The sequence below is a fragment of the Monodon monoceros genome, unplaced genomic scaffold (assembly GCF_005190385.1).
Source record: "Monodon monoceros isolate NGI ecotype Baffin Bay Population unplaced genomic scaffold, NGI_Narwhal_1 Super_Scaffold_18, whole genome shotgun sequence".
Taxonomy (NCBI): domain Eukaryota; kingdom Metazoa; phylum Chordata; class Mammalia; order Artiodactyla; family Monodontidae; genus Monodon; species Monodon monoceros.
The window spans coordinates 126976414-127001450 of record NW_021703774.1 but is presented as its reverse complement, the minus strand read 5'-3'; the positions used below and the strand labels follow the sequence as shown (position 1 = coordinate 127001450).

The following is a 25037-nucleotide window of genomic DNA, read 5'->3' as shown; positions in this document are numbered from 1 at the left end:
AATTCTGGCATTTTAATATATTTGAGAATCTTTAGCTGGTAACATATATGTATATTGTCATTTTTGAAAGTTAGGCATACATTGTTAGCACTAGATTATCAACATCAAAGGTAATGTATTGGTATGTGTGTACTTTTGTATAATATTGTAGTATATAATGATTTTTTAAAAATGCACTTAAATACCAATTCCAAATGTTACTGTAACAAATAATACTTGTTTTATTGGGCAGCTCTTCAGCATGCAGGAAGAAATCCATCCCAAAAGACCATTAATAAGTATTGGACTCCTCAAACTGCCAAACTGAATTTTGATGATTTTTGTTTAATTTTAAGAAAGGAAAAACCTACTTCAAAAGCAGAATTACTAAAATCATTTAAGCAATTAGATGTAAATGATGATGGCTCTATTTTACACACTGATCTTTATAAACTTCTAACAAAGGTAAGATCTGTGAAACAGTTTTGTAATATGCATGTTTTGCAGAACAACTTGGAATCTAGCTTTGGCTACCGAAGTCCACATCAGAAATAACTATTTCACTGGCAGGTGAAATGAATCACATATACGTTGTTTGTAAAGTACTTAAGGATGAAGTACTTCTGGATGAAAGTACTTTATAAAGTAAAATTGAGCCTGTGTTGTAATCCTCTTGTGCTCCTTTGCAATTCTTTCCTGCCAGAACTCTTTGTAAATCAGTGATAGGTTCATATGTGATAAGTAAAAGAGAACTAAAGTATAAATGAGATTCAGAAACCATTCTGTTTCTTGGTACAGCATGAGAAAGTATTGTTACTCTGAATTTAATAGTAGTTATTACTGAATCTATGATATATATTGTTGAAATTTAGTAAACTGAAATTCAGCGCACTTTTATACAATTTAATTGTGAAAATTGTGAAATTTTATTTCATATAATAGGTTCATTTTTGCTTGACATAATACTCATTCTGAGATTTTTAATGAAATCGTATATTCAAATTTACTTGTAGAAAAGATTAAAATTAATTTCCACTCTCCCCATGCAAAACAAAGTGATAGGCATGTTGCTTTAAAATAAATCTTTTTTTTCCAGAGAGGTGAGAAAATGACTCGAGAAGAGGTAAATGCCATAATAAATTTGGCTGACGTAAATGCTGATGGCAAATTTGACTACATCAAGGTACGTAAGCTCATACTGTATAGGAGAAGTATTACTGATAGGAGAAATATTTTTAAAGGCACATATCTTTTAAATATTGACAATGATATATTTATATATTATGTACTAATTGTACTTGAAATTTAATCTCTCCAGTCCCACAATTGTAATCTGAATGACTACCTGAAAAATAATGTAACCAAGTTAAAATACATGCATGTGCTCACACACACACACACACACACACACACACACACGCACACACACACTCTTCTTTGAATATGCCTCTTCTGGAGTGGAAGAATCATAAAAATTATTTAGAACAAACTCAAGTCTGCACGTCTTGTAAAAAAATAATAATAAATCACCTTTCTTTGTGTAACATTTTATTTTCACTCAGGGTATGGTCTCCTTATTGAATCATGGCTGCATTTCACTAGGTCACTTGAGGGTGGTCAATCTGATTCAAGAAAATAAAATGAGTAACCTAGTTCAATAGGAAATATATTTCATCTATCAGTCTATCCCTTGCCTACTAATGTGCATTTTCTTTCTCCTCCCAAATGTATGATTGAATGTTTTACCCACTGGAGTACTTGTTTCCTGTAGTTTTGTAAATTATATATGACAACCAATGAACAATGTCTCAAAACTACGCTAGAAAAATTGGAGGTTGACAGTAAACTGAGGCGTCAACAGTTTGGGAGCCACATGGAAGGGTCCCCTGAAAGGGACCCATCACCAGTACCAAAACCATCACCCAGAATCATAAGAAAAACTGATCAGGAATCATTCTCAGATAAAGGTATTTACTTTTCTTGTTCAAGAATTAAGGATCATATTCAGATAAATTTTTCTTTCCATCTTAGCTTATCAGTGATAAAGCAAACTTTTGTTAGCTACTGTTTCTAGACTCACTTAGCTATAAAAATCTATTGAAGTAAAATTTTATTATGGAACTTGACTTGGCTTTGTTCATTATATATATATATTTTTTCATTATATTTTATTAAAACTAAAATTTCAGGCTAAAAGATGACAGATTGAAATAAAGAATCTTATTAGTAGATCAGAAATTAGGAGCCATTAAAGTCTGATAAATATAAAGCTTTTGAGTTTATTTCAATAGGAAGAACAAAGAGAATGAAATTAATACATAGTCCTTTCATACTACACTGTGTTTAGAAACAGACTTCTTATTGACAGCTTTTCATAATGTGAGACTGAATAACTATTACTTGTTACAGGAGACACGAGGAGTTCTTTACTGACAACAACTAGAGAGTTCAGAACATCTGTTTCTTTCACAATTACCATGGGCGCTAATAGTAACCAAAACTCAAAGTTAACTGAGCCAAACTCAATAAAGGTATAGTATTTTAAATGAATAGGTATGACTTTTTCTGAAAACAAATTTGACATTAAGTTTATTAATAACTTTTTGGTGTTTACAGAGAACAAGTAAAGTTTATAAAGTAATTCTTTGAGGTTTTTTGTGGATCGTAGCATTTCTACCTATAAGCCAGTTTTAATAAATTTAAAGTGAAAATGATGGATAAGAATATTATTAAATAGTCTTCAGTTTAAAAATGATGACTCTTCAATTTTTGAACTTGATGAATAGATTTTGCAATTATGTACTTTGCCAAGCAATTTTTTGGTTTTGTTTAACAAATACTTCTCATAGGTGTTTCTTATAAATAAATCATTCATTCAATATCAGTTCCTTTGAGAGAAAGACAACAAAGTCACTTTGCTAAGTCAATATTTGTAGAGTGTTAATATTGATCTTCTTCCTTTGTTTTCCCTTTCTAGACTCAACCTTTACTAGTTTTCTTTCAACAGAAAATAATAGCTACAGACATATAAAACATTAACTGGAAACTGCTAGGATACATTAAAAATGTGTACCTAGGGACCTCTGTAAAAGGGGGAAAAATGGTTATGACCACATACTATAACTGCTGTTAGAAAACTGAACTGATTTTTCTCAAGAGCTACATTTTTGTTTCAAATAACAACTCTGTATTTGATATTGAACTCTGAAGTGCCTTATATCTTTAAATTGCTAGACAGTGACATTTGTTCTATATTAAAATTTTAAAACATTATCTCCAAGGAATTTTGTTCAGACTGTTTAGGAATCTATACACCCTAAGCAATTTGGTGTGCATGTCCAACATGTTCACACACAATATTTAGTGTTCCAACAATATTGTTTTCCACCAGTGGAAACTTTCTGTATTTTGCAACTAAATTAAATGCTAAGTAATAAAATCAACTTAAATAATTGTTGCTTACCTGATTCAAAAGTGTAAATAAATATAATTTTATAAAATATAAATGAATATTAATATGGGTTATATTAAAGCCATAATAAAACTTTTTCTCTGTTTCATGCTCTTATTAATTGGGTACATACCAATACAGTTCCTTTAATTTAGTTCAGCTCAACAAATATTCATTAAAAAGGTAACATATGCGAGCTATTTTGCTTAGTGTAATGGGCCCTGAATTAAAAAAATAAAAATTTTCATTTCATTATTAACAATATACCAAGTTAGTATAGCATTTCATTTATTCAACAAATATTTATTTAGGCCCCACCAAGCAGTGTGGCTTGTGGGATCTTAGTTCCCCGACCAGGGATTGAACTCGGGCCCTCAGCAGTGAAAACGTGAAGTCCTAACCACTGGACCACCAGGGAATTCCCACACCAACAAATATTTATTGAATGACTACTTTGTGCAAAGCACTGTTCTAAGGTGCTGATTAAAACCTTTGAATAGACAGACCTGTGTTTAACTATTAGCTTTATCACTTAATAACTGTGTGACCTTTGGTAAGTTAGTCAGCAGCCCCTCTGAGTTTTAGTTTCCTTATCTATAAATTGGGAATAATTATATTTAGTGTGTTTTTGAAAGATTTAAATCACCTAACATATATAAATAATTTAGCACAATGCCAGGGACATAGTTTTACTTTAATAAATAATATTGTTATTAATATTATTATGGAAATAAGAAATTACTGTAGGTCTTTGTGTGGGAATAACATGATGAAAGTATAGTTTAAGAAAAGTTATTATACTGTTGTATATTGTATATGGAGACTTCAAATTAGGGAGATTATAGAGAGGCTGATAGAGTTATCCAGATACAAAGTAAGTACAGCTAGACCAAGGGTAGTACCTGAACATAGTAAGGAAGGGACAACTCTAATAGACAACACCAAAATTAATCTGTAGGCCATAGTGATTGTATAACAAAAGACTAAAGTTTTGCATCTAAGACATCAAGAGCAAGGAAAGGTACTGATGATAATTAGGAATTAGGTAAAAGATAGTAGGAGAATTTAATGATTAAAAGAAGATGGTTTACTGTCAACTCATAAATTCTGTGACTTTCATATAAAATTTAATGTCTTTTAGAAATACTTCATAGCTTTTGTATTACTTACCTGACTTTATGTCCTTTTTCTGATCTTGATATTGCCCACTGTTTGTACTCACTGATATTTCTTAGATGAGCTGAAATGATTTTTTTAAAAAATGTGTGATCCTTTTGCTATTCAGCAGAATTCAGTTCTTTGTTTGCATTTTACCTTAAAGTTATTTTTTTTAATTTCTTAAATTTTATATATTTCTTAAGTTTCACAACAACTCTAAGAAGTACTTGGTTAGGAATACAATTATTGTATAATTTGTTTTAATTGAGATTGATAGAATAAGTTACTAAAAGAATTATGAAATTAATTTTCTTCAAATACTTTAAATCTATTTTAAACAAGTTTGGGTACCTCAGTTTCATGTGGAGTGGAGAAGTATGGAATTGGGACAGAAAAGAAAGGTCTTTTCAGAAATTAGAAAATTATTGTAATGGGGTACACATAAACCAGATTTTAAATCATAAATCTACACAAATGGTAAAAGACCTGAATTATGGGAGGAAAGTACGACCTTCACAGGGACTATACATGTGTTACTTTCTGTATACCGTATGTAGGTACTGTATCACTATTCTTTTTTCAATCCTGAATTCTCTCCATTTACTTAGGTTTCATAATGTACAAGGAGTGTCAGAAATTTTTCTTTGAGAGAAATATAGCTTCAGTTGCCAGTCATGACTAAAATTAGAGAAAGCCATGAGTTGTAAGCTCCAGAGATGCAATACTATATCCAGATTCCTAGTTAGACTATGTCTACATATATTTTACATATATATGTGTTGTGTAACATATATATAATACAACATATGTGTTGTATGTGAATATTTTGTGTAACATGTAGGTTATATATGTCTATATATGTAAAACAATACAAATATAAACATTTTAGACTTGAGATGGTTGTCTAACTTAATTTTTGTGAAGGCTCCAAAGAGTAATTTTCTTATAAAAGTCTCTCATTTTCAAAATGATGATCAATTCAACTTGTCAATTAGGTGAGCAATCTATATCACATTTTCCCCTTATAAATCATCTATTTAACCTCCTGTTTTTAAGTATGTACAGTTTTTAAGTATGTACAGTTTAAAATTCTTTAATAACAAAAAGTTCAATAGCAGTCTGTTTACCTACTTAACAAAAAGTAAACAGCCTTCTAATAGCGTGACATACGGTATCTTTATAGAAAACAACGTGATGATGATGATGATAATGATGACATAGAAGTTCCTCCTTTGACTAAGTCTATGGCAGATCTACTGCTTAATCATTCTACCTCACCTAAAACTTTAATAATACAGAATTGTTTGTCAAACAAATCATGTTCTCTACAGTGTTCCAAGAAAAATGTAACTTTACTGGTATATTTAAGTTTTGAGAGCTAGAATTTTCAACTTTACTATTTTTAATTTATGCTTTTAAGCATTTCCTTATGCATTGTGAATGAAAATAAATAATATTTGTATATGACAAATGAATTAACAGTTCTTTTTCCTTTTATATGAATTTACTTGAATTGGTAGAATATAGCACCACCTTATGCCCTATATAAGAATTACAAGCTACTATTTTATTTCTGCTTTATATTGTCAAAAATTATATCATACATGGAATTTCTTACTCTGTCATTCTCAGAATTTTTAAAAAACTCAACCTTCTTCCATTTTTCTCATAATACTCAAACTGTCAACTTAATCTATAATCCTTTCAAGTTGATTTATTTGAATGAGCCAGCCAATTTGTCAGTACTTTTTTCCTTTTAATTCATAACATTTTAGTCTAGGTCCTAGAGAAAAAGCTCTGTGTGATTGAAAGTCTATTTGTTTTAGAGTAAATTTGGGGTTGAATAAGCATTGTGTGTTTAATAACTCTGACAGATCTTAAGAATTTGAATTCTTCCTTTCAAACAAGAGAGCTACAAATTCTCCTAGTGGTGTTATTTAATATTCAAAGTAAACTGATTATCACATTGAAGTTTGGTTGATATATATAATATATAGGCTTTCTTCTATTTAATAATAGCTGTTTTCTTACCATTTTCCAGCCTTATTAACCATGTGTTGTATTCAGAGTGATTGTCTTTCAAAGACACTTGTAAATTCCCTTCTACCTGTACCTTTTCTAAAATTGGAACGTAGGAAAGACGTCTAATAAAAATACTTAATTCGCTCCCCAGCTAAATTTTATAAAGCATCTCCTATCAGCCAGAGATACCATAAGCACATGGAGAAACTCTTCCATTTTTGAGTTTCCCAAATGCCACAAGTACTTTTCACTATGTGTACCAGGCAAAGTGCATTGTTTTTTAGTTTCATTTAAACATTTTTTAACTGGAGAGTAGGAGGCTGCTATACCCATGGTTCCAATACAAATTTAAGAAATTTTTTAGCTACTGAAATCTACATTTTTTTAGTAAGAAAACCAAATAATTATGTTTATCTTAACACTTCAGTATATGTATAATTCTGAATGATAATGAGTTATCATACTTATGATAATTTTATAAACATGAAGTTTTAAAAATATTAGCTTTAGAAAAATCATGGCAGATATTTAAATGTGGGGAAAAAAAAGAATTTTGAATATAGCTGGTAGTTTGGAGAGAAAGTAAGGATACTTAGGTTCAGGTCTGGTTCTGCAATCAACGAGAATTGTGAATTAAGCATATCATTTTATTTTTCAGAGTTTCATCAGTCAAAAGAGAAGTCTGACTGAATTGCTTTTTAGACTTCTACCTTTAATATTCTGTAATTCTAAACTAGTATCCTTTACCATTCCAGTTGGGTAAATGTAAAAAATATATTCATAAGTTATATTAGATTAAATTCCATGCGTGCTGCAACTAAGGAGCCTTCCTGCTGCAACTGAGACCTGGTGCAACCAAATAAATAATTATTTTTAAAAAATTGATTGAAAGGAAAACAGTTTAAGTGTTTTCCATTTGATGTCAGAATCTTAGTTCCAACTGTCTCAAAATTCCATATGATTGTATCTTTCCTTTCTTATCTGTGGCAGTCATCATCGTCCAAGGTCATGTTGATTATGTTCAGGACAATTGGCTTTGAAATAATGTCAGCATCTGCTGTTAGTCAATAATACATTCCCATCCAAGAGATTTACAGGGAGGCTAAATGAAAGTCTGTACATACTCTTACTCATCATTAACAATTGAACTTTTGACTCAAGCCCAACTTTGAACTTCATTGTGTTACAAAAATTTTGAATTTAGTACCTTGAGTATATTTTCTTTTAGAAACATGATTTAATGGTAAAGCTTTGATCCAGAAGTCTTAGACTCTACACCTAATATTTCTACAAACTCCTTGTATAACTGTGAACCCATATAATCTATGGGTATCTCAATTTGTCTGTTTATTAAAATGACTAATTTATATCTACCCCATATTGTCTTATAGGGATGTTGTTGAAATATCATGTATAATGACTTGTTTCTGTCATGGGCAGTATACTTGTGAAGATGAATTCCAATAATTTAAGGTCACATTTTAATTTCTCAGAATTAAAAGTACACATATCTTTTTTTTTTTTTTTTTTTTTTTTGCGGTACGTGGGCCTCTCACTGTTGTGGCCTCTCCCGTTGCGGAGCACAGGCTCCAGACGCGCAGGCTCAGCGGCCATGGCTCACGGGCCCAGCTGCTCCGCGGCACGTGGGATCTTCCCGGACCGGGGCACGAACCCGTGTCCCCTGCATCGGCAGACGGACTCCCAACCACTGCGCCACCAGGGAAGCCCAGTACACATATCTTTTATACCCCAAAGGTGTGACAGTGCATGTGACTAATGACTGACTAAAAGCTTGAGTAATAGTTTAGCAATAATGATAATTTCTTAAAATTCAGTATAAGAAGAAATCTCCAAAGAAAAGATGAATATAAAAATGGAAAACTTACATAATTGAAAAATAACCAAAACTAAAATTAAAGGAAATAGAGAAAATACATGCATCAAAGTTTACAAAGGTGATTAATATCTAAAATAATCAAAAAAACTTATTAAAATATGTAAGAAAAATACCAAGTCCACAATAGATCTATGACAATAAGGGATAAATAGGCAGTTCACACAGAAGGAGACAAAATTATAAACACATGGGGAAATGTTCAACCTTGCTAGTAATTAGGGAAATTAATGCAAAAATCATTACAATACCATTTTAATTTATTATATTTTATTACATTAATATAAATTATTGTAAAAATCATTAACAATACCATATACAAAAATATATGGAATGCTATAATGAATATTTTACGTACTCACACCTAGCTTAAGAAAGCATCCCCAATCACTAACCAATTTTTTAATGGTAACACTACTGACCAAGTTATGGTAATAACAAATTATCAAATTATCACAACTGTAAAGTTGCATCACTTTTATAAAGCGGTATGAACATATGTCATTAGCCTTAAAAATACACATACTTTTTAAAAAGTTTGTTTATTTTTATTTTATTTATTTTTGGCTGTGTTGGGTCTTCGTTGCTGCACACGGACTTCCTCTAGTTGTGGTGAGTGGGGGCTACTTTTCCCTGGGGTGCACAGGCCTCTCATTGCGCTGGTCTCTCCTGTTGCGGAGCACAGGCTCTAGGCATGTGGGCCTCAGTAGTTGTGGCACATGGGCTCAGCAGCTGAGGCTCGTGGGCTCCAGAGCGCAGGCTCAGTAGTTGTGGCACACGGGCTTAGCTGCTCCACGGCATGTGGGATCTTCCCGGACCAGGGCTTGAACCCGTGTCCCCTGCATTGGCAGGCGGATTCCCAACCACTGCACCACCAGGGAAGTCCCCACATACTTCTTGCTTAGAAATTCTTCCAAAGGATATTCATCAGAAGAAAAGCATTTAGACAAAATAGTATTCATTTTAGCATTATCTATACTGATAACCTACATGTCCAACACTTTAGAAATAGTTAAGTAAGTAATGGTATACAAACTCAATGGGTAATAGAAGAACCAGTTAAATTGAAAATTTGAATATTGCTTAGCAAAATTTTTTTTATCGTGCTAAAATACACATAACATAAAAATTACCATTTTAACCATTTTTAAATGTATGAGTCTGTGGCCTTAAATACATTTGTGTTGTTGTAAGACCACTACCACCATCCATCTCCAGAACTTTTTCATCATCTCCACTTGAAACTGTACCCATTAAACAATAACTCCTCATTTCCTCCTGCCCTCAGCTCCTGGCAAATGCCGTTCTACTTTCTGTCTCTGAATTTAACCATCCTAGCTATCTCATATCAGTGAAAGCATACAATATTTGTCCTTTTGCTTTTGTTTTGGCATACTTCACTTAGCATATGTCCTCAAGGTTCACCCATGTGTAGCATGTGTCAGAATTTCTTTCCTTTTTAAAGCTGAATGATATCCCATTGTAGGTATATACCATATTTTGTTTATCCATTCGTCAATGGACATATTATATATTTGAGTCTTTGCTTTCAGTTCTTTTGGATATGTACCCAGAAGTAGAATTGCTAGATCATATGGTAATTCTATGTTTAATTTTTGGGGAGGAACTGTCAAACCTTTTCCACAGTGGCTTCTTCACTTTACATTCCTATGAGCAATGCACAAGTGTTCCAATTTCTCCACGTCCTTGTCAGCACTTGTTATTGTCTGTTTTTTTTTTTTATTAGCCATCCTAGTGGGTATGAGGTGGTAACTCATTGTGGTTCTGATTTGCATTTCTCTAATGATAATGCTGAGCATCTTTTCATATGCTTATTGGCCATCTGTGTATCTTCTTCGGAGAAATATCTGTTCAAGCCCTATGGCCATTTTTTAGTTGGTTTCTTTTTTTTGATTTCTTGTTGTTGAGTTGTAGGAGTTTTTAGTATAATCTGGATAATACTCCATTTCAGATATATGATTTGCAGATATTTTCTCCCACTATGTGGGTTGCCTTTTCACTGTGTTGATAGTGTCCTTTGATGCACAAAGGGTTTTTTAATTTTTTTTTAATTTTTTTTTTTTTTTTTGCGCTACGCGGGCCTTTCACTGTTGTGGCCTCTCCCGTTGTGGAGCACAGGCTCTGGACGCGCAGGCTCAGCGGCCATGGCTCATGGGCCTAGCCGCTCCGCGGCATGTGGGGTCTTCCCAGACCGGGGCACAAACCCGCGTCCCCTGCATCGGCAGGCAGACTTTTAATGACTGTGCCACCAGGGAAGCCCGGGTTTTTTAATTTTGATGAATTCAGTTTATCTATATATTTTTGTTGCCTATGCTTTTGGAGTGTCATATCCAAGAAATCATTGCCAAATCTAATGTCATGAAGCTTTCGCCCTATGTTTTCTTCTCAGAGTTTTGTAATTTTAGTACTTACATTTAAGTCTTAGATCCATTTTGTGTTAATTTTAGTTTATGGTATAAGGTAAGGGTCCAAAGTGATTATTTTGCACAGGGATATCCAGTTTTCGCAGCCCCGTTTGTTGAAATTTGAATTGCCTTGGCACCCTTGTTGAAAATCATTTGACCATATTTGTGAGAGTTTATTTCTGGTTTATCTTTTCTGTTCCATTGGTCTATATGTTTGTCTTTATGCCAGTATCACACTGTGTTGATTAATGTAGCTTTGTAGTAAAATCAGGAAATGTGAGTTCTTCAACTTTGTTCCTTTTCAATAGCACAATGTTTCAGATATAACATTAAATGAAAAAGGCAGGACATAAAATAATATTAATTAGAATGTAAAAAAATAGGTTTTTATATAAAGTCAGTATTAGGAATGATTACATAAGAATCAAACTAGGGTGGTAGAACTATGGGGACTTTTTTTCCTTATTTTTAAATTTCTAATTTTAAATGTATTTTGGTACCAGTAAAATAATATAAAATATAAATGTAATTATAATTTACATAGTAGAAAAGTGGTGTGTAAGTATATGTTAAGATAGTTTAGCCTTTAAAAATGTGAATAAGATATCAATATCAATGTAAATAATGTTTGTTCTTGACTCTTCAGTGCCATAGTAAATCCTTCTAAAATGGATTAATAATATTTTTTAAAAAAATATTTATTTATTTGGTTGTGCCAGGTCTTAGTTGCAGCAGGTGGGCTCCTTTTAGTTGCAGCTCACTGGCTCCTTAGTTGCGGCACGTGGGCTCCTTAGTTGTGGCACATGAACTCTTAGTTGCAGCATGCATGTGGGATCCAGTTCCCTGGCCAGGGATCGAACCCAAGTGCCCTGCATTGGGAGAGTGGAGTCTTAATTACTGTGCCACCAGGGAAGTCCCAGGATTAATAATATTTTTGATATTATTGTTACATAGCTAATGCATGCCTTTTCAGTTGTTACCTTAATATTATTAAAGCCTTGAGCTTATTATTTAAATATACTAACAGATAATTTTTCAAAATCATCCTTTATATAGTCACTTCAAAACCTCATTAATATTCTATTTTTGGAAGCCATTAGGAGTGGAACAGAAATATGTCTTATAGGTAGGCAAGCCTACTAATGATAAAGTGGAAAGCATTTTTGCTCACATCTATGGTAATGGAACAATTTCTCATACCTTCAACAAAGAATCCTTTACTTTCTGCAGAAAGTGCCATCTTCAAGTAAAACCTGTTATGAAGTTCTAGTTATGAGATCACATGTAAGCATGTTGGTTTGGAACTAGGAGAAGGAATTTGAGACCAAGAGATAGTAGAGCTAATTTTATAGAGAGGTCTTTCTCAAAACTGGTATTTATCAGCATTTTGCTATAGCTGTGAAATGAATTCAGTCTTTTAGTTACCTAGACTTGAAACAATTATTCTGGTTTATTATACTTTATCTTTTAAATATAAAGTCCTTTCACTTTTTCTTTCAACATATCAGTTTTAACAATCCTTACTTCTTCATTTTTAGTATGCTCTAAGCACTAATCTCACCCTGATTATTGCAGCAGCATGTTCATTTATTACTTTGTTTCAGTACTTTTCCAGCTCTCATTAACTGTATTTTTCATATTTCTCCTCTCCATTATATCTTTTCCTAACTTTTTGTTATCTAAATGCTGCCTCTTAATGATGTTGCAAATCCCTGGAGGGCACTGGCTCTAGTTGACATTTCTTTTATATGTTCCCTAGGTTTTTTCTCATTGCTCTGCATGCTGGAAACTTGTAATAAATATTGTTTGAAAAAAGTTTTCCTTCATTTCAGGAGTGGCAACGTGTACAATCAAAAGGTTGCTTTTTCTTAGAAGAAGATGGTGAAATCGTTAGTCATCAATATAGGATGCAAATAGCTCAGAGATCCCTGGTTTATCTAACAATTAAGCCATTAAACCTGAGTCAAGCTGAAGGCAAGTTTAAATTTTCTGTAATTTTTTAAAAATATCAATTTATGCCCACTTTGAAAATACTTATGTAAGTATTTGATGGTTCTAGTTAGTGAAGAAAATGATCTGCCTAAGAAACATGTGGTTACATATTGCAATACACTTAAAGAAAGTCGTTTGTACATTGACTGTGTTGTCATATTATGCGAAGAAAAGTAAATTGTTTTGGACATGTTTAAAGTATTTTTCTTTTAATTTATTTAAAAATGAGAACAAAAAAAAAAAAAATGAGAACAAAATGTTACCTGGTTTCCTTTTGACATAGAATTAACTTTTTATCTGCTAATAAGTCTTTAGCTTTTTCCATTTATCAATTTTTTAAATTAATATGCATGAGACAACTTCTATAGGAGCATAATTTGGGACAAATATGAACTGCAGGTATTTTTGAATACCTTCAAAGTGCCATGTCATATGACTTAGACAATCCTTATTAATAATTTTCATATCCCTGGTAATATTCTTTTTCTATACATCAATGCTAGATAAAAATTAATAATTTCCTAGTGTCTACAGTGGTTATTACATAATTTTTAATTAGTGAAAAATGGCTATATGGGTGCTTTCCCTAGATATCCTTTTAATGTTATTGTTCTAAGTATCAATCTTTATTTTTCTTTTATTATGTTTACATATAAACATCTACTTACTAGAGGATTCTTCCCCACTTACATTACTTTTCCCTCCTAAAGTAGAGATTCTGAAAGTTTTCACTGTATATATTGTAGGACACTTACAACATTTGGTAAATGATACTTTTAATTTTTTTTATTTTAATTTTTTTATAAATTTATTTATTTTTGGCTGCATTGGGTCTTTGTTGCTGCACGCAGGCTTTTTCTAGTTGTGGCGAGCGGGAGCTACTCTTCGTTGAGGTGCGTGGACTTCTCATTGCGGTGGCTTCTCTTGTTGCCGAGCACAGGCTGTAGGTGCGCGGGCTTCAGTAGATATGGCACGTGGGCTCAGTAGTTGTGGCTCATGGGCTCTAGAGCACAGACTCAGTAGTTGTGGCACCCAGGCTTAATCGCTCTGCTGCATGTGGGATCTTCCCGGACCAGAGCTCGAACCCATGTCCCCTGCATTGGCAGGGGGATTCTTAACCACTGCGCCACCAGGGAAGCCCTGGTAATTGATACTTCTAAATGACAATTACAATAGTCATTTTTCAGATAAAAGTATCAAGATAGGTCTGCAAATTCAATGTAGTTGTTTATTCTCTGTATTCTTATGAAGAAGATTTTTTTCATTTATTTATCAAATATTTATTGAAGACCTTATAAACCAAGTATCATTTTAGGTGCTTAAGATACAGATACATCAGAGTACAAAAATTACAAAATCCCTGCCCTTATGAACTTACATTCTAGTGGAGGAAATAAACAATAAATAATAAACATAATAAATAGTAGGGGATTCCCTGGTGGCACAGTGGTTGAGAGTCCGCCTGCCGATGCAGGGGACATGGGTTCGTGCCCCGGTCCGGGAAGATCCCACATGCCGCGGAGCGGCTGGGCCCGTGAGCCATGGCCGCTGAGCCTGTGTTTCTGGAGCCTGTGCTCTGCAACGGGAGAGGCCACAACAGTGAGAGGCCCGCCTACCGCAAAAAAACAAAACAAACAAACAAAAAAAAACCCATAATAAATAGTAAATGACATGGTGTGGTAGAAGGTGATAAGTGCTATGGGAAAAACGTAGAGGAAAAGGGGCATTGTGAATACGAGGGAATATGAGTTGCCATTGAAAGGGAGTATTAGTGTATGCTTCATTAGAGGTTGACATTTGAGCAGACTTTGAAAGAGGTGTATTAATTATCAACTGCTGTGTAACAAACTACCCCAAAACTCAGTGGCTTAAAACAATTAAACGTTTGTTTGCTTATGAGCAGTTCTTTTGGTCTGAGCTGGGCTTGGCTTTTCTCTATAGGGCTTACTCGTGCACCTTTGATCAGCTGCAGGTTAGCTGGTGGCTGGCTTTAACTGATCTTGGCTGGGCCCTTGCCTTTGTATGGGTTTCAGCTGAGACAACTTGATTCAGCCTTTTATAGTCTCTTACCCTCTAGTAAGTTAGCCTGGACTTGTTCTTATGGTATAACAGGACTCTAAGAGAGAAAGCAGAAGCACCATAGGCCTGGGCTCAGAACCAGCACATTACTTGTGTTACATTCTGTTGTGCACAGCAAGTCAAAAGGCAAGTACAGATTTACAAGGTGGAGAAATAGATTTGATATCTTGATGGAAGAGCTACAGAGTTACATTGCAAGGGCTTGTGGATACAGAGAGGGATGGCCATTTTTGCTGTCTTCCACAGGAGGCAAAGGAGTAAGTTTTGTGGATGTAGGGCTGGTGGAAGGGGATGGGTGAAGAGTGGAGGGAGTGACAGGTAGAGAGAATCCTCTGTTCAGAGGCTCTGAGGTGAGAGTGTGCTTGGTGTTAGAAGAACAACAAGGTGGCTAGAGTTGGTATACTGAAGTAAGTAAGGAGAGAGTGTAGGGGCTGAAGACAGGGAGAAACAAGGACAAAAATCAGGTAGAGTTTTGTTTTGTTTTTTGCCATAATGAGAACTTGGACTTTTAGTCTGAGAGAAAAGAGGAACCCTTAGGAGGCTGCCATCAAGATTTTCCCTTCATCTTTGGTTTTCAGTAGTTTGAATATGTGTCTTGGTGTTTTGGGGGTTTTTTGTTGTTGTTGTTGATGCTGTTTTTGAGTTTTGGGGAGGTTTTTTGTTTTTTGGTTGGTTGTTCATTTGTGTTTATCTTTTTGGTATTTATCCTACTAACGGCTCTCTGAGTTTCTTAGATTTATGGCTTGTTGTCTCATTACTTTTAGATAATTTTCCATCTTTATCTCTTCTGCTCTCTCTTTTCTTCCACTTATACACCTGACATCTCGTTCTCCTGTGCGCCACCACCAATAAGCCACTGCTTGCATCTCATCTCTCCTTGGAGGGGTCTGTCTTTCCTTGGATTTCAGGCTGCTTGGTTGTCCTGTGACCTCAGCTCTGACAGGTTCAAGAAATGTTATAATTTTGTATTTCATGCATTTTTTCTCATTGTTAGGGTGGAAGCAACATTCTTCCAACTTTCAACTGCATTAGAGGATTTTTAAATAGAGATGGAACATAATCTGACATATTTTAACAAGAGCAGTCAGGTTGCTGTATTGAAAGCAGATTGAAGGTACAGAAAGCAAGGGGTCCAGCTAGGACTCTATTGCAGAATTCTAAGAGGGGACTGGTGTTGCTTTGAACTGGGGTGTAGAGGGTATAAGAAGTAGAGATTCTGGATATATTTTGAAGGTCAAACCATAGCATTTCCTGAGGCTTCGTTATGATACGTGAGAGAAGGGAAAAGTTAAAGATGATTCCAGGATTTGGGGTTTTAGCAACTGGAAGGAATGAGTTACTCTTATCTGAGATAGAAAAGAGTATAGATGGACAGTTTTTTTTTTTTCAGATGTTTGGGAAAGCCAGTTTTAGACATAGAAATCCAAGTGGAAATGTCAAATAGGCAGTTGGGTATATGGGTCTAATGTTCAGAGGAAAGGTCCTAGCAGGAGATACAAATTTTGGAGTTAACAGCATATAGATGATGTCTAACATCTCTTCCTCCTATGCTCCTTTACAGGTAAGCCAGTGCTTGCATCTTCTCTCTTCTTGAAAGGGTTTGTTTGTCCTTGGATTTCAGCCTACATGGTTGCCTTGCAACCTTAGCTTTCTGATGAGTTTAAGAAAAGTTATGATTTTTAGAAAGTGTGTATATAGAGAATGTTTCTAACAATTTCATTGTGTATAGGTATATGCCTTATTGCAAATGCTATGATGTTTATAAAAATGGATGTGTATTTCTAAAAAAGAAATCCGAATGGGAAAGAAACCACTACTTTTTTAAATAGGAAAGAGCAAGTAGTGATTGCTTATTTTAAGATGTTTGGGTTTTTTTGTTTATAGGAAAACCATCCCCTTGGTTATCAGTTGATACTGCCTTGTATATTCTTAAGGAAAATGAGAGTCAAGCAAATCTACAGCTCATGTGTTTTACTGAACTACGAAATAGAGAGGTATACATATTTATTTTCTAATGTTTAGTTAAAAATATAGTATGACCTCAAGTTTGAGGAAAATAGTCATTTTTCTATATATTTTTAAACTTTTTATCTTCCCTTCCAATTAAGGTATATACAGTAATCACTATTCATATTACATATGTTTTATTAATTGTGAAGGACTTTTTCTTATTTGCTGAGATTTAAAAATTGAGGATTGATTGGCCATTTTGGCTTCATAACTTATAAGTGTGACATTGTACTTCACTTTCCTCTTTTCTAATGCCCTGATACCCCACATGTGAATATTTTTTTGTTATACTCAATAAAAATGATCGATGCCAGTGGATTTTTTTCCCCTAAATACAAGCAATTCAAGGCTTTGAAAAAGTTCCTCTAGATGTTTGTCTTACTTATACTACTATTGCAAAAAAGAAAAACTTCAAGATTACTATCCTCAGGCTTGACTCATAGGGTCCAAAAATAGATTGATCTGAAGAAATGCTTTCAAATGATTTTATATGTTGCCCATGGGGTTGTTCTGATCTTTTCTAATTATATATTTACTCAGAGGCCAAATATGTGAGGCAGATACATAAATGTGGCTATTTGTTTTATGAGGACTACAAAATATATCTGCTACACAATAACAGGAATAATACTATTCAAGGGCTTACTGCAATATCATATTTAATCTTTATATAGGCCCAACGACAGACAAACATTTCCCTGATGGAATGTTATATAAAAGTCTTTATTGTTGGCTTCCAACAGACAAGAATAGTTATAGGCAAGAAACAAATAAAATGACAGCAGTTAATGTTTTGATTAAACTCTTCTTCAAAACTGACTACAAAGTTAAATTCAAGATAAAACATTGTCTAAAACAATAGCTTTCCCACTTTGTTTTGCTTAAAATTACTTTCTTATGAGATTACATGTATAAAAATTTAGTACATAGCAAGCCTATAATAAAATTTGAATGAGTTTCTATTTACCTCTTTCCTATAGGCCTCTGTTTATCTTTAATATGTCATATTTACAAAGGACTTTTAGTTTTAGTTTCACAATTATTTTCTTTAAGAAGAGTTTTGTGCCCATGAAAGACTTTCCATTTGCCAACCACTGTGGCAGTTCAAGTTTATATGTAGAGATAAGGGAGGTTCAAGGGATAACATATATTAGGAAACAGCAAGAACTGCTTTTCATTCCTGGATATCAGTCAACATCTGGCCAATCTAAAAGATTATGATTTCCAAAAGATGGGTTTGGTCAATCTTTAGTTTTCAAAATGGCCCTCACTTTTATTGGATTGCTTCTTTTATCAAAATAGGACATGGTCACTTTAGGATGATTATGGTTCCTCTGACTTGTGAGGGTAGAAATAGGGCCGAACCCAGAATTTGGATGAGCAACTTTGTTTTGTATATGAGTCCCCAGGATGACCTAAAATAAACCTGGGATTGGAAAGGAGTTTTAGACACAATACCAGACAGAATTCCCTAGGGTTATTCTGTGCTGAAGGGCAATTGGCTACTTGCTTGGATATTATACACGACTAGGAAATGCTTAGGTTTAATATATTTGACAGAGACAATCCCTAGGTTTTATAGGAAGCCATTGGGCTCCAGAAAGCACCTAGAAGGTTCATAGAGGGGTGCCATTTTGCTTTTTCTTATAGAACAGGAGAATAAAATGTTTTCCTATACAAATGTCTTGGCACTCATTATAAATATCCTGTGATGGAAAAGAATTTTGTATAAGGTAGGTTTATCTGGGACTCTGCCTTCTTGTTTTATAGTCCATATTACATAAATAGTAGTAAAATTCCAGTGCTTTTGTCCACATAATTGTATTTTTACAAATATGGCTAATTCATACAAATAGTGAACTCTTTTAAAATATATTTAATTTTTATGTTGTGTCATAGCAATCTGAATTACAAATCATATGTTTATATTTGAATCAAATTAGGCAACTATAACCCAGAAAAATTCCTCTAAGATTTTTCTCTTTGCTTCCTGTTGAAATATTTGCATAAAAAACATCTTTGAAGATTATTGGGAAGATTTAGAAGTTATATAACTTCTAACCTATTACAGCTTTAGGCATTTGTTTTTAAAATATATAAAGTACTACATCTAATATTATTAGCCTTACCGTTAACAAAAAGATTTTGAAGCCTATAAAACATTGATAGAACCATAATAGAATTGGTGAATATTGGTATAAAAAGAAACTGTTTCTAATGCTTCCCTTTCATAAGAAAGATTAAAAGTCATTAAGACTCATGGTGGTTGTTTGTTTGTTTGTTTTTAAAATTCTTTTGGAAAAGGTGTTTGGGTGGACTGGTGAACTAGGACCTGGAATTTACTGGTTAATTCCTTCCACAACTGGCTGCAGGCTAAAGAAAGAAATAAAACCAATAACAGAAGAAGCCCAACTTGTATATAGAGATGAAACAGGGGAATTATTTCTCACAAAGGAATTTAGGTAAGTTTTGTTTATTAAAGTTAAGAGCTATAACATCTAGACTGGATATATATCAGTAGCCTGTCTTCCATCCTTTCCTTTGGCTAGCTGCAAATCCCAACCCCACATTCTAATCAATAGCTCAACGCATACACTAGGCATCTGAAAGTGACCTTCTACTCATAGGTCTGGGATTGCCATTCATTTCTGGGTTCCATACATTTGGCAAGTCAACTTTAGTTGCGTATCTACTGATTTCTCATCCACTAGAAATAGGTCCTGCTAGTTGCACTATTGACTTAGATAGCTATCAAATATGAAATCCAAATAGGGTAGTTCTCCCATACCATACATGTACACAGTAAGATCTGGCTGCAGGTAGAGAGGAAGAAGAAAGTAGATGGACAAAGGAGAAAAGAAGAAGGGAACTTCTCTTTGAGTTCCTACTACATGTTGACATGCTGGGGTTGCTTTGGAAACTTGTTTATGTCATGTAATACTAGACTGAGTAACATATATATTTGGATACATTAATTTTATCATTCACAAATATTGTTTTTTATTTTATTCTTTTGCATTATGGTTTATTATAGGATATTGAATATAGTTCCCTGTGCTATACAATAGGACCTTGTTGTTTATCCATTCTATATATAATAGTTCGCATCTGCTAGTCCCAAACTCCCAATCCAACCCTCCCCCACTCTCCCTCCCCCTTGACAACCATAAGTCTGTTCTCTGTGTCTGTGAATCTGTTTCTGTTTCGTAGATAAGATCATTACAAATATTGTTTAATGCCTTTATATTACTTCCTTTTGAAAGTTATCCTCATAGAAACCTTTTTCAGTCTAGTTGCCTTAGAGACAAATAATTTGCTATTTTTTGTAATTTTAGGTCAACTTTATCAGATATATTTGAAGTGATTGATTTAGATGGAAATGGTCTTCTCAGCCTTGAAGAATATAATTTTTTTGAACTGAGAACAAGTGGTGAGAAATGTGATGAAGATGCTTGGGCTGTCTGCAGAGGTAAGCACTTTTCTTTTTCTTAATGGTTATGTAAAACATATATATATATATACATACACCCTTTCATCCTTAAGAAGTGAAATGTCAAATTTCTCCATGGAATATTATAGCAATTGGGACAGTTTAAAAGTAGTAGTAGCATTGTTTGTAGACCATAAAAAATTAAACATTTATTTTCCTTAAATTGGTAGTTGGTGTAGTACTCAAGTTAAAAGAAAATGTGAATTAATTAATCATAATTTCTATGTTCTTTGGAGCTTAGAATGTAAAAAAGTTTGTCTTACCTCTGATAGCAAAGGAACTGAAGTGGTTGAGAGACCCAAACTGCGCCCAGGAGAGGGCAGCAAAGAGCTAATAGGCTAGAGTTTTACTAAAAATTAAGAGGTTTCCAGGAAGTCGTTTATATATCTTAAGAATTCTTTTGTTTTTTGTATTTGAGTTGAATTAAGAAAGTCCATCGATGGACGTATAAAAGCCAAAAATGGTAAGATAGGCAAAGAAAAATACTGAGAGCGAGGCGAAGTCAGTTGTCACTTGCGAGGAGTCTGGGAAGAGGCTAGAGCTTGTATATTTAAGCCAAGGACTAAAAGGTCAAAGGGGAAAGCCAGAAAGCCACAGCCAACTATAGATCACAGAACAAGAAGTTGAGGAGGCTAGAATGCAGTCAGGAGAGAGATTAACTCACGTGTTGCTGTCACTGGGGTAGTGATGTGTCCTAATCCTCTGGTTCTTGAAATGGTCTAAGCTTGGCAGTCAGTGAGCCAGAGAGGAGTCTGATAAGTCTGTTTATCTAAACAGCAAGTAAGGTAGAAATATTATTAATATAAAGGTTTTTAAAAATACATCTCTTTTTAACTGACAGTTTATATGCTGTAATCAGTAACAAGAAATGTATATTGATTTATAATAGTAAATTTCAATTAACAAGATTGATAACACACATAATAGAGTATTCTTTTTAGGAGGATGTGATCATCCTGTAACTTTAATGATATAATATTTTGATACTCTTTGTTCCCTTGTCATATATCAGTTGAATATATTTGTATGAGTATTTTCTGAGTTCTCTATTCCACTGATCTGTTTGTCTCATCTGTCACCAGTACCACACTGTCTTGATTACTGTAGCTTTAATGTAAGTCTTGAAGTTGGGTATTAATAAACTTTAAAAACTTAATGGAGAATTCATCATTTTAAGTTTTAAAAGTAGATTATTGATAGTCTCTATAGCATAGTATCTAGGTACATTTTTCTTGAAAGTAATAATTTCTTTGTATTATATATCAAATATTAATTTTTTTATCTTGCTTTTCTACTTAGTAGCTCCAGCTTCCATTTTAGTGGCCACCATGTCTTTCTATGATCTAATTTAATCTACATTTACTTCTTTTCCTTATAAAAGTTATGAGTCACTTTCCAAACTCTAAACATTTTAAACTATTAATCAGTCAACCAGTTTTAAGCAGTTATGTCTCTGCCTCTTTTCTCACAGTAATGTGTACAAAAGAGATATCTCAAATAAGAGTACCCATTTTCCTTGGGTATATTACAGATGGGAGTTGGAAAATAAGATCTTTCTTTGTTGTAGGACAATTAACAGAATGTAATCTAAAATGAGTAGCTGTTTATTGTCTATATTATAGAAACATTCAGGAATTATATATATCTAGATATTTCTTCATGAATTTATGCTTATAAACAATGTTAAAATGGGTACTTAGATTTGTCTGGGACATTCGTGGACTCCAAAGTGTTCCCCATTATCTAACAGTTTTTTAGGGACCAGTGGACAATTCAGTTAAAATTAAAACAGTTAAGAATATAGCAGTCTCCTTAAACCTGGCACCATCCACATTTCCCTTTTGAAACACCAGTAGTTTGGGGGGTATTACATCAAATTCATTTGGGTTTAAGTGGCAAGTATATAAGAAGCATTTTAATTTTTGAAATACAGTGCTGGATTTGGCAGCACATATACTAATTTTTGAAATATATGTCAGTATATACTTTAGATAAGCAGGCAGGTTGGAATTTACCCAGAAAAATTAAAGTTTCCTCTGATTTTGGAATATATTTGTACTATTTTTGACTTCAGATCTTGTTGAAAAACTAAATCATGCACTGTGACAGTGCTTATTGTGGAAAATTAGAACAGTATGTCTCAAACATGTTTTGAGTCATTCTTATTTCACTTTTGTAGTGCTCACAGATTCCTAAGGCTTCCTTTAAAATAAACATTTGTGAATACTAATATATAATAGACATTTTAGTAAGTGTATGAATTTTTAAATTATATAAGAAAGAAACTTCTGGTTGTTTTGACAGAGAACTTCGATACAAAGAAGAATGAACTAACAAGACAGGGCTTTATGAATCTGAATCTAATGGAAGCCAATGATGGAGAAGGAGATCCTCGTGACCTTTGGGTAACTCTGCACTCAATGGGCTACAATAAAGCTCTGGAACTGACAGAGGTAAAACAATCTTGAAGTTTTTCAGTGGGTTTAATGTACATAATATTTTACCCCATGAGCATTTTCCTGACACAGGACTTTTGAATTGGGCTCTAAAATCCTTGAACTTCAATACGTGAGTGAATCCTGGGTACAACAGTATGTTTCTGCTAGTTTATACAAGTTCTTACCTGAAATTTAGTTACTGCCAACATTTAAGTAATTCAGGAACAACAGGAGTTTGAGCATATGATGTGCAGGAAAAAGATTGGTAATATAAAAAATTATATTTCTTAGTTGGCGATGGCTATTTGAGTTGCTAAAATTTCATTTCTATTCAGAGACTCTTTGTCCTAATAGAATAAAGGCTTTCATATAATAAGGAGAATATGTCTGGATGAGAACTGGAATTCTGATCTTTTTACAGAGGTACTCCTTGGGTTAATATTTGTAAAACACTTGGAACAGCACTTGGCTCATAGAAAGCACTGTGTATGTATTAGCTATCATTATTATTATTTATTAACATGATAAGGTATAAAAGTTGAATAAGACTCACAATAAACCAGAGGAATAATAAAACAGGCCTATTTCTTAAATTGTATCTTTTTGTGTCCTTTAATAAAGTTTAGAATAAAGGATTTAATAGTTTTAGACCACACAATTAGATAACAATACATTTGTTTATAAATTAAAAATAATATCTGTCCTTTCTATAAATAAATCAACCTCGGAGCGTAACACTACCACCAACAAATTTTAAGTTTTGGGTGTATTGAGTCTTTGGTTTAGTTCCTAGTTTTGACATCATTTAACATTCCTCATAAATTTGTTTTCTGAGAAGTTCTCTGTAATTTTTTTTGCCATTTCTATTAATAAGAGGTGAATAGTTCCAGTAACTTTTTACATCCTACTTTAACCTAACATTTAGTGAATCTCACATTTTTAAGCATGGTGCAAAATCAGCATCTAATCTGTGAATAATATTGTGTCTGCTACACATGCTTTCACTTAACAAAGGAATTAGTTAAGAGCAAATTAAGACATTTTATAACATTTGCTGATGTCGTTGACTTCTGAAGTCATAGGCAAGAAGGATTTCTGAGACAAAGATCTTTTTATTTAAATTTTATTTTTTTATTGAATAGGTAATATATTCATATCACTGAATGTTCCAAAGGTTAAAAAAAATAATTTATACAGTGAAAATGTCAAAGGATGATGAGACCACCACTCAGTAGCTGGAATAAAAGGACAAAAATGAATTGATTGCTTCCTACAAGGGAGAGCTATCTGGTCAGGTGTAGTTTCTCTATGCAAAGCAGAATGTTCATCTTATTTATAAAGTGTTTTGGGGAAGCATGGTTACTCAGGTGAGACTGTTGACTGGTTGGCACTCAGTGGTATATTTATTTACATGAGTCTGTCTGTGATTGCTTGACTTTCAAAAGTGAGGAGCCAACACTGGCTGACTTACAAAAGCGTGTTTATTGAAGTGAGTTGTTGCAGATCAACTGAACAGTTTTAAAACAAGTTTCTGGGGAGAGAGATCAAGATGGCAGAATAGAAGGATGTGGATCTCACCTCCTCCCACAAATACATCAAAAATACATTTACATGTGGGCAATTCTCACAGGATACCTACTGGACACTGGCAGATCTCATACAACCAAGAAAGATCACCACGTAACTGGGTAGGATGAAAGAAAATATAAAAAGGAATCAGGATGGGACCTGTACCCCTGGGAGGGAGCTGTGAAAGAGAAAAGGTTCCCTCACCCTGGGAACCCCCTTCACCAGCTGGGAGATCAGCTGGGACAGAAAGGGAGATTCAGAGGCTCAGAGTGCAGCAATAGGCTTGCAGCAGGCAGAGCAGAAAGAGAACAGCACGGATGGTCCTGGCCACCTTGCTGAACACTCCAGCCTGAGATGCGCATCTGTTGGTGTGCACAGTGACTGGGTGCTGAAACTCGGGCTTCAGCGGACAGACCTGGGGAGGGGACTGGGGTTGGCTGCATGGAGACAGCCCAAAGGGGCTGGAGTGTGGCCTGGGCCGCAAATGGGGGTATGCACGGGATGAAGCCTAGGTCCGCCATAGAAGCCC

General features: G+C 33.9%; 1 protein-coding gene across 5 annotated transcripts in view; it reads left to right on the top strand.

The window, feature by feature from the left end:
• EFCAB7 (EF-hand calcium binding domain 7) overlaps positions 1-25037 on the top strand; it is a 50627-nt gene that overhangs the window by 9800 nt on the left and 15790 nt on the right. For all 5 annotated transcript variants that reach the window (XM_029228694.1, XM_029228697.1, XM_029228696.1 and 2 more), the window contains exons 3-11: positions 233-444; positions 1076-1162; positions 1751-1946; positions 2389-2510; positions 12763-12904; positions 16886-16995; positions 19316-19473; positions 20347-20480; positions 22806-22954. In XM_029228694.1, coding sequence (XP_029084527.1) covers positions 233-444; positions 1076-1162; positions 1751-1946; positions 2389-2510; positions 12763-12904; positions 16886-16995; positions 19316-19473; positions 20347-20480; positions 22806-22954 — 1310 coding nt within the window. The remainder of the gene's footprint in view (positions 1-232; positions 445-1075; positions 1163-1750; positions 1947-2388; positions 2511-12762; positions 12905-16885; positions 16996-19315; positions 19474-20346; positions 20481-22805; positions 22955-25037) is intronic.